At 43.8% G+C, this 16,042-nt stretch overlaps 1 protein-coding gene across 4 annotated transcripts in view; it reads right to left on the reverse strand.

Annotated features, from left to right (window-relative positions):
* Positions 1 to 16,042, reverse strand: part of Slc1a2 (solute carrier family 1 member 2) — a 128,876-nt gene that overhangs the window by 33,870 nt on the left and 78,964 nt on the right. For all 4 annotated transcript variants that reach the window (XM_055599761.1, XM_055599767.1, XM_055599756.1 and 1 more), the window contains exons 5-7: positions 14,621 to 14,786; positions 10,186 to 10,312; positions 2,541 to 2,774 (exon numbers count right to left, since the gene is read on the reverse strand). In XM_055599761.1, the coding sequence (XP_055455736.1) occupies positions 2,541 to 2,774; positions 10,186 to 10,312; positions 14,621 to 14,786 (527 nt within the window). The remainder of the gene's footprint in view (positions 1 to 2,540; positions 2,775 to 10,185; positions 10,313 to 14,620; positions 14,787 to 16,042) is intronic.

The raw sequence follows: 16,042 nt of genomic DNA on the forward strand, positions 1-16,042 counted from the left end.
GTTTCTAAATAAAAAAGTATTCACAGCTTTGAATATATACAAATAAAAATATCTAGTTCAAAAATTATTTATTTTCAAGACAAATGTCTAAGAAGATTTCTTATCTGTAGCATGTGATATAAGAGTTAATAATTTATATACATAAACTAAAAGGATGAATACCCAACAAAGAAAAATGAACTGGCTTGCCTATGACTCAAGAGACAAGGGGATGGGCGAAAAAGGCAATAAGAAAAAAAAAAAGTTTTCCCTCATCTGTAATCAAATACATGCAAATTTGCTGAGTAGTTTCCCCACCGATAAGATTGAAATGCATCAAAGCAACACAGATACGGAATACCCAGCTCTGATGAGTGGGTGGGGAAGGACACAGTTGGTGGGAATATTGAATTCTGGTCTTTCTGAAATGTTAGCCAGTGATGTATTTCAAAACTGCCAGTGTGCAGCTCTTGGCTCTGATCCAGGACTAGAATGCATCCCGAGGGGAACATCAGAGAAGCTGGCAGAGATGTCTGTCAGGGCCTCATGTCACTGGCACACTTTAGATTTACACCCCTGGGCCTGGAGTTCAGCAGAGTACAGTATATTATTATTCCATTTTATTTTAGGTGTTTGAGCGCTTTGCCCACATGTATGTATGTACATGCCTGGTACCAATGGAAGCCAAAAGAGGGTGACGGACCCCCTGGAACTGGAGTTAGAGTTGGCTGGCAGTTGCCACTCAGGTGCTGGGAAGCAAACCCAGGTCCTTTACAAGAGCAGCAAGCGCTCTTAACTACTAAGTCACTTCTCCAGTCCCAAATTCCTATACATTGTAATGAAGTTCCCAAAACAGTAGCAAAGAGATGATTTTCATGGACTCTTGACCCACGGAAAATATAGAGCAGAATATATACATAGTAAGACGTAGAAGATTCATAGGTATAAAGATTAACTATAAGGTTACTGTGTACTGTCATTAGCTGAAGAAATGAATACTTATCTGGTGAGGTTCATTGTCTTCCTCAGAATTTTATTCACTATCTGAAATGCCTCACTAACGGGACATACCACATATATGATCAGATTAACAAAATAAAAGTAAATAAGGTTAGCTTTTATTGGGGTGGGGGAATGGTTTCCTTCTTTGAAGAGAAGGATTTCCATGAATACAGACTCTTATCTGCAGAGAATGTAAAGAGTCGGGAAGTAAAAGGGAAATCTTGAAGTGTTTCCCCTTCATCTCCGGAAAACAGGCTACTAAATCTAGTCCGAGGCACTGTACATATTTCAGCCTTTTCTGAAGGCTCACATTCTGTTCATATTGAATTTCGGCTGGCTTGCAATATGCAAATATAGTCTGGCTTCCCATGCGGCTGCAGGATCACTTGAGGAGACTCTGACAGCCTGCACAGAGGCCTAGGAACCTCCAGCCATGCAGCGCCACTGAGTGGGTCCTCATTAGCAGGACACGGTCCAAGCTCAGCAGCTGGACCTGGGGGCTTCCCACTGTGGGTTTTGCCCTTTGCTGGTCTCTGAGTTGCCTACCATTTCATGACCTCAGGCTCAGCTTTGGGACGCAAAGACATATATCAGAAGTAAAACACTGATTTCAGTCTGAAACAGTAAAACTCTTTGGTCTTCAAAAATTCTACAATTCTAGATGTATTTTTTTTTCCTTGTTTCTGTTGGCTTTTGGCTAACTTCTGTCCAACATTATATTGAAAAATTATTTTTGTTGCCTATATTTGAGGTCCTTATTGATTTTCTAGGCACTGGAAACAGAAAATGAAGGAGGAGCTGCCTTTCTATCAGGTCAAGTCATTTAAGCTGAATTTGAGGGGGGAGAAGTTAGGGCAAAATTGTTCACTGAAAGATTTATGTTAAAGTCAAAGAATTAGCTGGTTTCTGCTTGTTGGGGGAAAAAAATCACCGTTCACTCTGTGAAAGCTGTTTCTCCTGGTGTTGGTGAGACCGTTGAGCAGTTGTGCAGATGACCTGGGTTTAATCCTCAGGATCCACATCAGGCAGCACACAACTGCTTCTAACTCCCTCCTCCGGCCTTGGAGGACACATACATGCAGTCACTCACGCATACACAACATAAAAATAGACATATCTTTAGAAAAAAAAAAAACTTGGTTCTCCTACTTTTGGAAAATTATTGACCAAAACCTCTAAAGATGTTTTTCTTAAAAAAAAAAAAATCCAGCCACAGGTGATATGTTAGGTGAACAACATCATGCTACACCCTCTGGATAATATTAGTTCTTCACGTAACATGTTAGGCATGTGACCTCACGGCATGTGACCACCTAAACACTTAATATGAGGTCATGTTTCTAGTCCAGTTCCAGACCAGCCATGGGCTGATCAGAAGCTCCAGCAGTGCCCAGGAGAAGCAAAAGGTTCAAAGTGTTTACTTCTAGAAAAATATTTTCATAAGATGTGAAAGGTGTTCTCACTGAATTTAGGAAAGATCTGGGGGGGGGGGGGGAACAAGAAGTAGCAAAGGAACAAAAGCACCAACTCGGAGGAAGGTGGTTTCTTTTGTCCTCTACCTGGAAGCAGTTCCCAGGGCCGTGATCCAGGCTTGGAAAATACCAGCGAAAAAGGAGAATGGGTTTTTTCTGGTCACTACAAAGTAAATCAAGGGGAGGAAGATGCCCCCATGGATGATGAGGCCCACGATCACCGTGATCATGTACATCCCCAGTTGCCTAGCAACCACTTCTAAGTCCTTGATGGCGATGATCTTCCCACAGATCAGGCAGGCGATACCCAGCGGGGAGTACCTGAAAAACACAAAAGAAAACAATAGCTTTGAAGAGATCATTAAGGGGTTCAGGGCCTAAATCCCACCTGGGGAATTGCACCTGGAGGAAAACCCTTCCTCTTTTTATTTATTCATTTATTTCACAAGATCTAATACTTTGAATTGACCGGCTTAACTGTTTTATGGATCTAGTGACTCATGTTCTGGCGATTAAGTCCAAAGGCAAACTTTATTGCAAAGGTGAGTTTTATTTAGGAATAAAGGAGGCAGGCCTTGCTGTCTTTTAACTTTACCTGTCTGCAAGCACCGAGTTAAAGGCCAAGAGAGCTAAATTGTGTTCCTGGAATCTTTTTTGACATCCTTCCTCTTCAACTCCTTCCTAGAATTTAGGCATTAACTGGGACTTGGAAATGTCCATTGTTGTTAATCTTGGCAGTTGAGAAATATATTCAAAATGATGGAGACAGCAGGAATAAGAAAGGGGGGGAATCAAAGAGAGGGGGCTGCCAAAATTAAAGCGTCTGTGCCAAGGAGTACATCTAGAGAAGCGTGGTTTTGTGACTTTTAGGCCTGAAAGGCTGGCTCCTGCTCACTGTGTTTCAAGCACAGCAGCGAGGCCTGCACGCTCAGAGTCTCACTTACCCCTGCCACAGCCTTCAGGGCTGCACACCAGTATTATCACCCAGCAATTAAGGAAGCCGTCCTTTGGAAAAGTTCAGTCACTAGCCCAAGCCCAGAGCCAGGAGAACCGGGGCGTTTTGTGAGAGAGCGCAAGTGGAGGTTTCCCTTACCAAGCCAAACTTCTTCCCTTTTGTGCAGGATCCCAGTTCCTTGTAGCTAAGCAGTCACCACACACCAGTTTATCCCATACTGACATTTGCATGCTGTTGTTACCTTATAGAGGGACTTGGAAACTGTCCTGTTCTCACTTGTAGGAAAACTCTCTCATCTTGGTTTTATGTTTGGCTTGTCTGGGGACATTCTTCATTATAATTATATAATAATAATAACAGTTATTATTATCTAATGGAGGTGTTGCTGGGAATGAATTTGTTCACACTGTGATGGTGTCTGACTGAAATAAGACATTTGTAGGAAGACTGACACCTCATTAGCAATTATAGACAAGTTTGGTTTTTTTTTTTTTTTTTTTTTTTTTTTTTTTTTTTTTTTTTTTTTTTTAGAATAACTAAAGAGAAACTAAAATCCCCACAAAGAGCTCCCAACAGGGGGTCAGGAAAGAAAGGGTCCTTTCTTTCCTTGTTTCTTACTTTCCTCTTTCCTTCCATCATCCTTCCTTCTTCCCTTTCTTCCTTCCCTACATCCCTCCCTCCTTCCTTCTTTCCTTCCTTTCCTCCATCCCTACCTCCTTTCTTCCTTTCTTTCTACCTTCCTTCCTTCTCCATCCCTCCTTCCTTTCTTTCTTCCTTCCTCTCTCCTCCCTCCCTCTGTCCCTCCTTCTTTTCTTCCTTCCTACTCCCTCCCTCTGTCCCTCCATTCCCCCTCCCTCCTCCTCTCCCTTTCTTTTGGCAATCAGGCCTGTCCCCAGTCTTTTCCTAACCTAAATAAAGGCTATGGAGGGCAGATGAGATCCTGAAATGCAGAAAAGACAGATTTTGTCCAGCCTTTCCCTGGCTACAGGAAAGGATCTCATTTGGTAACATATTCTCATTTTTCAGATGTCGCCATCAAGGCTTAGAGAGGCTGATTCCAACATCACCAGGAAACCGTGAAGCTCAAACTTTCCCATGTGCATCTGTGTACACTGCTGAATTTCCCTCCCATCCTTCTCAACTTGATTCCTTCCTCTTGAAAGAATTTTAGGACAGCTTCTGTTTGAACATTTCTGGGTAGCAAGTCCTCTCCTGGTTCATGCCTTTTTATTCAAGCCTGAGCTAAAGAGACTTTCTAAACCTCTCACTGGCTACCCAGTGGTAGATGGTTTTATGAGCAAACCTTGATCACGAGGCGATTTTTTTTAATCTGAGGTAACAGCCTAATGTGTGGCTCTGCTCTTCCCCATGGAGCTTCCAGCCTGATCCTCACTTGCCTTTCCCCTAGGGTGCAAGCTGGCCTTGCTTGAGAACTGCTTCTACAGATATTAATAAGAGTGTTAAACAAGCCTTCTGTTACATCATTAAACCCTCATGTTTCTTGCCACTTGCTATTCTTCTGGTGTATCCCAAGTTCATAACATCTCATAAGTCAGCTACAGAGTCCCCGAGGCCAGTGCTTTGTCACTAAAATTGTAAAGAACTGAACAAAATGCACCTCCCTATAAAACCCAGAAGGGGGGGGGCTGGAGAGATGGCTCAGAGGTTAAGAGCACTGTCTGCTCTTCCAAAGGTCCTGAGTCAATTCCCAGCAACCACATGGTGGCTCATAACCATCTATAATGAGATCTGGTACCCTCTTCTGTACATGTACCCAGACATTGTATACATGATAAATAAATAAATCTTTAAAAAAAAAAAACCCAGAAGGATTTGTCTTCATGAGCTAAGAGATCAATCCTTTCCCAAACACCAATAACCCTTTAAGGCTATGCAGAGAAATATAGATAAGAGCTATTTAGGATGCTATTCAAATTTCTTTCATCCTCCCTCCAGGTCAAGTAATTGGTAGAATGGAGAAGACATGATTTCAAGGCACTTTGCCAAGGGATATCAGCTACAAACTCCCCCAGGGGGAGTACATTTGAGCCAGAGCCAGATGGACTAGAGGGAGGTTTACCCACAGGAGGGGTTTTGGCAGTGTGGGTGGGCACCAGCTCCCACTGCAGATAGCATTAGCTAAAATCCACAAAGTGAAGAACAAGAGCTGAGGAGTATGGAGTGCAGCAACCCTGGCTACTCCAAACACTTTGCCCACCCCTAACAGGATGACTGTTAATGCGGTATAAAAGAACCCTTTGTCATCACTTCTCTATACCCAACTTGAGCTGTATTCCCGGATTTCCATACCAATGAATGAGCTCCTTGGAGAGGAGATGCTGTGGGGAAGAATGGGCGAAATGCACAACGTCCAAGGTTACCGCTCAAAAGTCATGATGAAACAATTAAGACCACAATTAAGTACAGGTAGAGGCTTAAGGCTCCAACCAAGCATTCTGAAACCACGCGACACCCATTGTCGGATCCATTTCCAATTCAGAGAGACACAATCATTGGGACAGAAGAAGGGAATGTCTTCACATAAACCACGGGGGCCTGTATTCTCAGCTCTGTGCCCAGTATACAAGGTTGCTATTCACATATAGTCCATGTTTCATCTGTTCTAGCCTCTACCCATTGTGAACCTTGGCCCTCCTTTGTCAAAGGTGACCTTTGCAGGGCTGGTCTCCACTTCACAATCGCAACCTAACCCGCAGCATTCATTCTACCCAGAACCCCATCAAGGTCTGTTACCCATAACTAGTCCCCTCTCAGTGCCCCAAGCTACCTGCTATCACAGTAAGGGCCCTGGGCTCCCACAAACGGCTGGCACTAGGACTTCTATGTTTAAATATGTTCTCAGGTAATTCTGAGCTAACAGAAAGTTGATATTTCATGAACAAAATTATCACTTGCAAATGATGAAATGCAGATATTTAACCTTTGGAAACCATTTACCTTAGTTCTCATTTATGTAAGACTACTGAGGAGGTCATAACCCACTAATTTGGGGATTTCAGACCTGGTGTAGATAGTTAGACAGATACGTGAAGTGGAGCTGAGCCAACTCACCCTTTCAGTGCTGCCTATAATAGATAGGATAAAGAGACAAGCAGTTCACACAAGGTCTGGTTTTGCTATCCCCCAAGGCCTTCCTGTCACAAATCAATGAAATCTAACCCACCAGTGGCCCACAGAGCCCTGGAGGCTCTGACCCCTGCCTGCCTCTCCACTTTCACTCCTTCCTCCATTTTTAACCATTTTCACTGCAGCGGCTCTTGATCTTTGCTGTGACCCTCAACAGACTTTTGCTTCCTGCTTCCTTATGTTGGAATCTCCATCCAGCTTTTCACCTTGCTGTCAGGTCTTTACTGCTCTTGGATTCCACAAAGATCACCCTGGCCACTAAGGTCTCCTTCCTTCACTCTACCTCACAGCCCTGCGTTTGCGGTTCATGTTACTAACTGGATTTATATTTGTTTCCTTTTGGCTGTCTTCCCTTCCATTCTTTCACGAGAACATGAGGCCAGCGTAGGGAGAAACCCTCTATGGTATTCATCATTATACAACATCATTGTCAGTTTAGAAGGGGTTATCTATTTATAGAGTAAAAGAACAAATGGGTTTTTTGCTTTTCCAAACTGTAGTTAGATCCCTTCACCTTTAGGTCTGGTTGTCTCCTTCCTTTAAAATATTGTTTCGGCCAAGAGGCCCACTGAGTCAGCTGAATCCCCATCCTCAGTGTGTGGCTCTCCACCTCTGATCCCATTCCCCATGGTCTACCATCCCCAACTAGTATCTGGCCTCTCTGGCTTGGCTTCGACAAGAATCCTGCTAGGTCCTTAGCAGAATCCCTCTGACACTTGACGTGCCCGCATTCTGTTGGCTATAAATCCCACCTTCCCAGTATGTTTGGATCTGAGCCTAGCCCCTCTCCATTACTATAAAAACACATTGCTATGGTCCCTATACCCTTTGAGGCAGCCCTGTACAAAGCCTTCTTTCCTTGCTTTAGCAAGTAGCATTGAATGTTCTTTCCTTTGGTGGTACGGATGGTGGAGGGGCGGTAGTCAGGCAGTAGAAATGGAGGACAGAGACTTCTTTTTCTAATGGAGGAAGACTATGGGAAGTTTCGCTTCCTATTCAAGTTTTTCAGAGTTTGAAAAAGTTTTAAAGAATTTTTAAAAACCAAGGATATGAAACTTACAACAAAACTATGGGGTTTTCAGACTTCTTAAGGAATTAATACACACAGAGATGCAGAGGATATGGATTGGACTGATGGTGACAACGGTGGCAACAGAATAACTACTGGCCCTTTGGACAGTTCCAATGACTGGGGTCGCCATTTCACCTCTTTCTCACAGCAACCTCATGACATGGATTTTATAATTATTTTGTTTTACTAATCAGAATATTAGGATTTAAATGTGTCTAACTTGCTTAAGGTCACTTGTTCCCAGATTTCATTTACTTCAAACTCAGAAAGAAACCCAGTTAGGGACTGCTGGACAATATCTCTCTGCAGCACTGGGAAATTCAACCTCTGTGCTTAGTGCTATTATCTGGAAAATGGCTACTGAAAGCATCTATTTTTGTCAGGGATTATTTAATGAAGAAATGTGAACATGGAAAGTTACCAGATTAATTCTAAGCATATTGAAAAAATTTAGCATGTCTTTGTTATGACTTAATGATAATAATTTCTTTAATAAATTAGTTTAATAAAATAATAACTGAAGTCGAACACACTGCAAAATAAAATCATTCCAATTTACATTTTAATGACCGTAATTTTTAATCCAGACATGGAGGTGCACACCAGTGCTCAGGGGGAGAATCAAGTCAAGGTCATCCTTGGCTACACAGCAACTTTGAGCTAACATGGGCTATATGAGAGCCTATCTCAAAACAGTTTTTAAATGACACCGAGCAGACAGATTGTCTTAACCTCACCATGCTAGATTTTGCTATTTTTTACTATCCTTACCACTACATAAAGATGACGATGGTCTCAGCCTGGAGGGGCAGTGCTTAGTCATTTTACCCAGGAGCTTTCCACAGGCTTCTAATTATCAAATGGTGTGCTGATGAGGCGCCTAAAGAATGATAGGAATGGAGCTCTTGCCATAAAAGCCCCATCTGCCTTCCTGAATGCGGTAACAGAAACTTGTGAGGAATCCTTCTGCAGCCATGACTCACAGCGACCCCCCTGCCTCTCTCTGTCAGGGCACAGGGTGCTAAACCTTTAGGGGAGAAGGTTTCAACTTCCTAATCCACACCCTCCATTTCAATGCCTCCTCAGTTTTCCCTGAAGAACCTAGTTTCCTTCAAGGACACTGTATAAAGGGCAGGGGTGTGAGGGAAGGGGGGAAGGCATGTCACTCATGCCACCTGTGTCAGTCCCACCAGTAAGAACTGCATCTTTACCACAGGGATGTGCGGACCACTGGACACTCTAGGCAACATGGACACAAAGTACTGTTCAAGCCAGAGGCTGACGCTACTTTATGTGTCATTGCCTATGAGGCCCGCAGAAGACTAGGATGGACCCAAAGGATACGGCATTCCAATGTTAGCTTAACTCTTCACAAAATAAACATTCAACATTAGCATTGCTGAGGAAATGAAAATCCAGCACTGTAACAGAAGGGAACACAGTATTGTACCAACATCCCTTTCATCCCTTTTTATTTTACAAGTTCAATGAGGTGATGAGGCAACCATGCCAAGAGTAATATTTTGGTTATCATATTTAGCTGAAACCTCGAAGCCTCTCATTCCTAAAGCTTTAATGAGAATCAACTGCAAACACGTCACCACATTTGGACCTGTGGAGAGGATGTGAATTTCATTTAATTTTTGTATTACGAAATGCTGCTACTGATTTTTCTTTTTCTTCATTTTACTTTATTTTCTTAGCCATTTGATGAACTGAATGTATGCCCCACCCCTTATTGAAATGTTTAAACCCTAATACTGGCTGTGTAGAAGTAGGGCCTGTAGAGGTGATTAGGTAACATCCTGGTGAATGATACTGGTGTCTACTAAAGTTTGAATGGTTTTGTCCCACCCCCAAATTCCTGTGTGTTGAGTCATAACCTCAGTACAGTAGTATGGGAGATGAGCCACTTGGAGGTGAGCCCTCCTCAGTGTGATCAGCATTTTTACAGAGGAGCCTTGGTGAAGCCTGTTTGTTCCTTCATGGGAGGGCACAGAGGAAGAATCATCAGGCGCTCACCAGATAACAAATCTGCTGATGACATTCCAGCCTCCCAACCTGTGATTAAGAAATAATAATAATTCCTTTGTTTATAATTGTACCTAGCCTGCAGTATGTTGTTACAGCAGTGGAAAAAGACTAAAACGATGCTCTAGAAAAGAGACCCAGGATGCTTTGTGCCTCTTTTCCCCCTGCATTGTTTCTTTTACAACTCAGATGAACGTGCTAGAAGTTGATTATACAGACATCTTGATTTTAGACTTCCAGTCTCCTGGACTTGGGGAAATCTATGGGTATACAAGTCACTTAGTATATGTTACAGCAGCTTGGCTGGGATGGACGTGTGAAAATAAAAACCCATTGTGAAGCCGAAAGACACACAGAATTAGATTTGGCTCAGTGACTAGGAAGAGGAAGCCAAAGGGGAGGGAGGAGAATTTCCACCCCCTTCTCCATATCTTCCTGGTCTGCACCCACTCTTTTCATTCTCCGAGGTCCCCACTACAAGGCTTCGCCTGGCACCACTGCGATGATGTCAGAGTAAAAACACTTACCACATGATCATGATCACTAACTTCATTACGATCTCATTCAGAATGTTGAAGAACTCCACCATCAGCTTGGCCTGCTCCCCCATCTTCCCCATGGCGATGCCGAAGGCAATAAAGAACCCGATCAGACCTGTGGGTAACAACATTACTCAGAAGGACAAATGACAAAGCATGCACTTCCTTTCTCTAACACTTTAGCATGACTGATGTACAGGGCCAATTCTGCCTACCAGTCACCCTTGGATAAATTAGGAATTAGAAGAAAAAAAAAAAAACGCATTACATTTCACACTGAAAGTCCCCCTCGCCCCCCTTCACGCATCTTATAATTATTGCTTTTCTTGACATTTTTTCCCTTGAGCAGGCTGAACTCTAAGCAGTCCAGGTGTGAGATCCTTGAAGAGAACGAATTCATTTTCATTCCAAAATGAAAGGTGCTGTCTTCTATTTCTCCTCACTTAGCAAAGTGTGTGAGAACAGCTCCCACTATCACACGGATTAACAGAAAGGAGCCTGGCAGTACTTGGTGACTGTTCAGCAGACTTCAGAGGCACTACTAGAACAGCAGAAACTAACTAGTCTAGAAGGCCCCGGATGAAGGAATGTCCAGGCCATTTTGGTGTTGTTCTGAGGTACACTTCATCCCGGGGAATTCCCTCCAGCTGCACAGCAAAGGTGGAAGGAAGAAAAATGATGACATGGGAAATAAGAAATTCAAACTAGCTAGGAAGCCCCAATTAACCAACCTTTAAAATTCAACTTGTTATGCTCTCATTTATTAATCTTTTCAGGATGATAATAAAGACAGAATGTAGAGTTTACTGTTAGATTTTGTCAATACCTATCCTCTCATCTGTCTTCTCTCTTTTCTTGACATCCTAGTTCAACCTACATCAGCCTCCAGGGTCAATCCTAACCCAAGGCAGGAAGGATTTAAGGAGCTCACTCCCTACCCTCTTGGTGGCAGCCTTTCAATACACGCTGAAGCAACTCTAACACTAGACCCTAAGTCTTTTTCTTCATCACCTGTGTCTAAGGACCTTGTGATCTGCCCTTGTACCTTAGATCCTCAAAGACTAAGCCTGGTTTCTCTTTCCAGAAGATTCACTCCCAACCACTCCTACCCTCAACACCTCAGCTTAACACACTCAGAGACTGGGGCACATTATGTGGCTAACAGCAGTCTCAGTACTACTTGGGGACTGCCTAGATTTCCAATTGTTCACTGTGCACTCCAGGATCCTTTAACCACCCCTAGTCTTGGTCACCTAACTCTGACTACATATGTGGAGTCACAGTTATTCTCCTGACTACAGAGCATTGCTTGTCCATTTGGCCTGTTCTCTGATCCTGATGCACTGGCCATCTTCTAATCCCTCTCTTTCCATCCTCTTCCACACCCTACTCTACCTCCGTTTAGCAAGCCTGATTTCCAGTCTTTCCTTAGTCTAAATAGTTATGCCTGAGTATGGGCATTTATCAGCTAAACTACAGCATTATAATGTAATTCTCTTAGACATACATTCCTTCTCTCTGAACCTTTGACTTTATCTACCCTTTTGTTCTCATCCCCCAAAGCCACCCTCTTCTCTACATCAAACTAGTAACCACACTTGGTGGGGATCCCATCTCTCTTTCCAGCCCTTGTACTCAGACTGCTAATATCCAGAATTTAACATCTCTCCTCTTTAGCTCTTCACCAGAGGGCTTAATAAGTGATATCACAACGGAGTTATTGGACCAAGGAAGATGGTACAGAATGAACTAGTTTTACTGTAATATGGAAAATCAGGTCCCAGCTCTTCCTCCACCTTTCTCTCAGACCATGGAGGGCAGTTTGCTGGGTGTGATGACAAGGAATCTGTCTGTGAGTACTCAGGCTGAGAAGCCTGAGTATTACTCAGTTAATGCTATTTGATAATGTACAAGATCATAAGGTCCCAAAGAATTAGAGTGGAGTCTCCTCTCAGAGAGAGCAGACACTGGAGTTTCTGTGAGTTAAAAAATTTTGTTTTTCTAAAGGAGTAGTTGAAATTGATTTAAGCAATTGGAATTAAGGTGGAGATCAAGAATTGGTTTGGGGATTCATCTGTTTGGCTGGTTTTTGAGACCAGTCTTGATTTGTAGCTCAAGTTGGTCTTTGACTAATAATCCTCCTGTCTCAGCTTTCTGATTGCTGGAATCATAGGTGTGCTGTAGCTCTCCAGGTTTCTTAGGAGACACTTGTGTCATTAAAGAACTGTAAGGCCAAGCTAGGGCTGTACCTTCTGTATTGCAATGCTCAGTCTTGGGACTTTCCAAAGATTGAAGGGCAGAAATGCAGAAAAACAAAACAAAAACGAAGCCACCAACTCTTTGCTTCCTAGGCCATGGAAAGAACCTTATTTCAGCTGTGATTGGCACATGGGAAGTTTCTCAACAATCTAACTTCCCTTGGCTTCACAGTGCCTTGCTGTGTACTTGGATGGAACACAGGATTCCGCCTGCCATTTCCCTGGGTAAACATTGCCTAATTGAAATTGCTCACTGGAACAGGGGTGTTTCATTTGAACAAAGCCCTCTTAGATTTGGTCGTTGGGGTTGAGCGAGTTGTCAATATTTTGAAACTCCCTGCACAGCCAAAGGTCATGTGACTTTCTAGAACCCATCAAGATTCTGGAAAAGACTAGGATCCTTTGAACAATTCACTCCAAAGTGTCAGCCTGTTATATCTTTAGCCCTCTGAAGAAGAGGCTTGCTTTGTTGAGGAGGGTGAGATCTAAAGTTATAACCCACCAGAGGGGCCCTGGGGAGTGAGTGGAGAAGACCCTGAAATGGTTGTAGATAGCTCTTCGAAGGAGAAAGAGGCTGCTGGGTTATCTGCAAAGCCTCTTTCTCTGAGGGACTCCCACACTTCCTCCTCCTCCCTCCACCCACCTCTGGCCTCTCACTGATTACCAACTGTGTTTGTGGATCGCTTGTTGCCTAGCAATCCACTCAGCTTATCTCCTCCCTCACTCTCGCTTACTCCAACCTGTGTTCTCCCAGGCCAAAGAAAGATAGATCTGCTTCAGCCCTGCAGACACAGGGCTGCCCTGCTCTCTTCTGCTCCCTCTCCCTATAGCGTGGATGTCTATGGAGAACCATGGACGAAATAATCAAGCAGCGCTTCCAATCACATTCTGAACTTCAGCTACATATGAACCTTTTTAATTTAATTTAATTTAATTTAATTTAATTTGTTTTTATAAGAGCTCATTCACTTGGGTCATACATTTGCTACATTACTATTGTTTGCTATTGATCTAAAATTCAAGTTTATCTGATAACAGTTCAAGGAGACAAGGGCATCTGATCTCTCAGATGACAAAAGGGCAGGACCACCAAGCTCACCCATCCCTAAACAGTTCTCACCGGGGTCCTTAGAAACCTTGTTTGCAAGATCTTTCTTACAAATTCATATTTCTCCATTTCTTTTCAATTTTATAGGCAGACGACCTGTTTTTCTTGACACCATTAAACTGGCAAGTGATGGGAATGGGGTTGGATGGGCATCCCCCCAAAGGCCCTGAGGAGGTTGGGTGAATAGTAAGTCTGGGCAAATTTGGAGCCAATCTCATGAGGGTAACCTCACCCCCGCACTCTGTGAGATGTTTTCTGGTTGAGTTCCTCAACTCTTCATCTACTTTTAATTAATGATCAGAGCATGTCTGAACAGAACTCACTGCATGTGCTAGAGAGCTTAACATGCGACGAACTCATTTCATTTTTATAGCGGTCGGTCTACCAAACCCATGCCAATCCCATTTCAACTTTCAACTTTACTGCCGAGACTCAGAGAAGTGGAAGGAATTTCCCAGGGGTAGACAACCAGTGAGTGGCCCCTAAACCCACATCTGTGCAGCTGAAGAGAACCTCTGGATCGAATTCAGGAAAGGCACCAAGCTTGAGGAGGGAAGTCGCATGATACTCTGCAGAAGCCCCTTTTCCCCTAATTTAATACTATCCAATACTGGTAACTGCATTTGTTATAGACTAGAAGCGAGGATGGGACAACCAGTATGGTGCTCCTGCATAGAGACATCTCAATAAATAAAAGACAAAGATATTCCATTTCATTACATGGTTAGTTAGATGAGGTGACTTGACGACACTAGACAGAGGAATGTGCCCGGCAAATGTCAGCTCCTTCCTCTTTTCCCATCCCTGATCTCTGGCTGCCATGTCCCTTGAGGGACTCCCTTGGGTCCATCCTCCTGTCCCTCTTCCTTCATGGCTCAGCTCTCAGTCTCAGTGACCCTCATATTGTTCCCCAAAGAGAGCCTTCTGTGCCACCTAGAGGACAGTTTTTTGGTTTGCTGAGAAGAATGCTTGGAAGTCTGAGAAGGCAGCTATGAACTGCTGGCCACTGTCCCACCGAAAGACAGAGGTGATGGACAGCAACAACCAGTTTGCCTACCTAGGACGTTCATCCCATCCTTGAACTCCAGGCCCTTCTTGATAACGATCTTAGTTTCTTCCGGGGCCTCATTTATGGTCTCGTTCAACATCGAGATGACTGCTTTGGTTGTATTGGCCTCTTCGGACGGAGGTGACACCAGAACTTTCTTTGTCACTGTCTGAATCTAATGGAGCAAGCAGAGAAAAGAATAAAGGTGAGGTTTGGCCTAAAAGGTCAACAACAACCTAGTGATGGGAATGGGGTTGGATGAGCCTACCCGAAGGCCTTGAGGAGGTTGGGTGAATAGTAAGTCTGGGCAAATTTGGAGCCAATCTCGTGAGGGAAACCTCACTCCCAGGATGTTAACTACAACTACAAAATGCCAAAAAAAAATAAGGCTACAAAGACTGGACATTTTTACCCCCAAGACAGGGCTTCTCTATGCTTAGCAGAGTGTTATCTCATTGCGTACAAAGTAGGGTATAACTGCCCTACTAACAAGATGATTCAAATTTTTGTGAACTCCGTTTCTACTCTAAGTACCCTAAGCAGTACTGTTGCTAAAGCTGGGGAATGTGTGTCCGCTTTGATAACACCTCTGTGTTTGGGAGATGATGTCATGTGTCCAGTTTAGCTGCTCTTCCAAATTGTGAGATGCGGCCAGATGTCCCTTCTTCTAGACAGAGTCATCAGAAGCCTGTCCTAGGCCTTGGGACCTTTCTAAACCAGATTCTGTTGGGAATCTCCAGCTGGACATCAGAGGAGACAGCTGCCCACCGCCACCCTTGCAGGATCATGTGATTCATATGGAAGATGGGCAGTGTCTACTTCTTTCAGGCCGTGAGGACAACTAGCCCTTGCCTGACAGTCTCCAAGCATCTCTCGGGCTATTCCTTGACATCCGTGGAAGTGGGCCTAATTTTAAAGGTGTCAGTCATCCTGCATGCAAAAATTCGCAACCCAGCCTCAAAATGTACCACTTTCGAGGGCATTAAAATAGAAATATTCAAAATCCTAGAATGTCGGTGCTGGCACATCGGAGGTGACAGATGGCTGAACCTTGAAGAGATACAGAAGAGGATGCATGGAGAAGTCAACTGACTTTTCAGACGTCATAGCTCCTGGCAGAGCTGACACTTGAACTCAGATGGCCTGACCACCACTGAATTCTTCCTGTCATCTGCACCATATGCTAAGTTCTGCTGACTGGATCCTGCTGTGGCTGGGTCTGACAGTTGGCAATGCTAAACTCAGACAACAAGAGCGGGAGAGAAGGACGGGTGGGCTTCTGTAGGAGGAGGCAGGTGCCTTTCATGTTAGCCTGGCCATACACACTCGAGCAGGGTAAGAGGAGACTCAAGACTGGCTACACAAGCAGAAGATGACCCAAGCTCTGGGCAATAGAAGCATGAGGAGAAAACACGGAAGTGACCAGAAGGG

Source organism: Psammomys obesus, unplaced genomic scaffold (genome assembly GCF_907164565.1).
Source record: "Psammomys obesus unplaced genomic scaffold, mPsaObe1.curated_primary_1811, whole genome shotgun sequence".
Taxonomy (NCBI): Eukaryota; Metazoa; Chordata; class Mammalia; order Rodentia; family Muridae; genus Psammomys; species Psammomys obesus.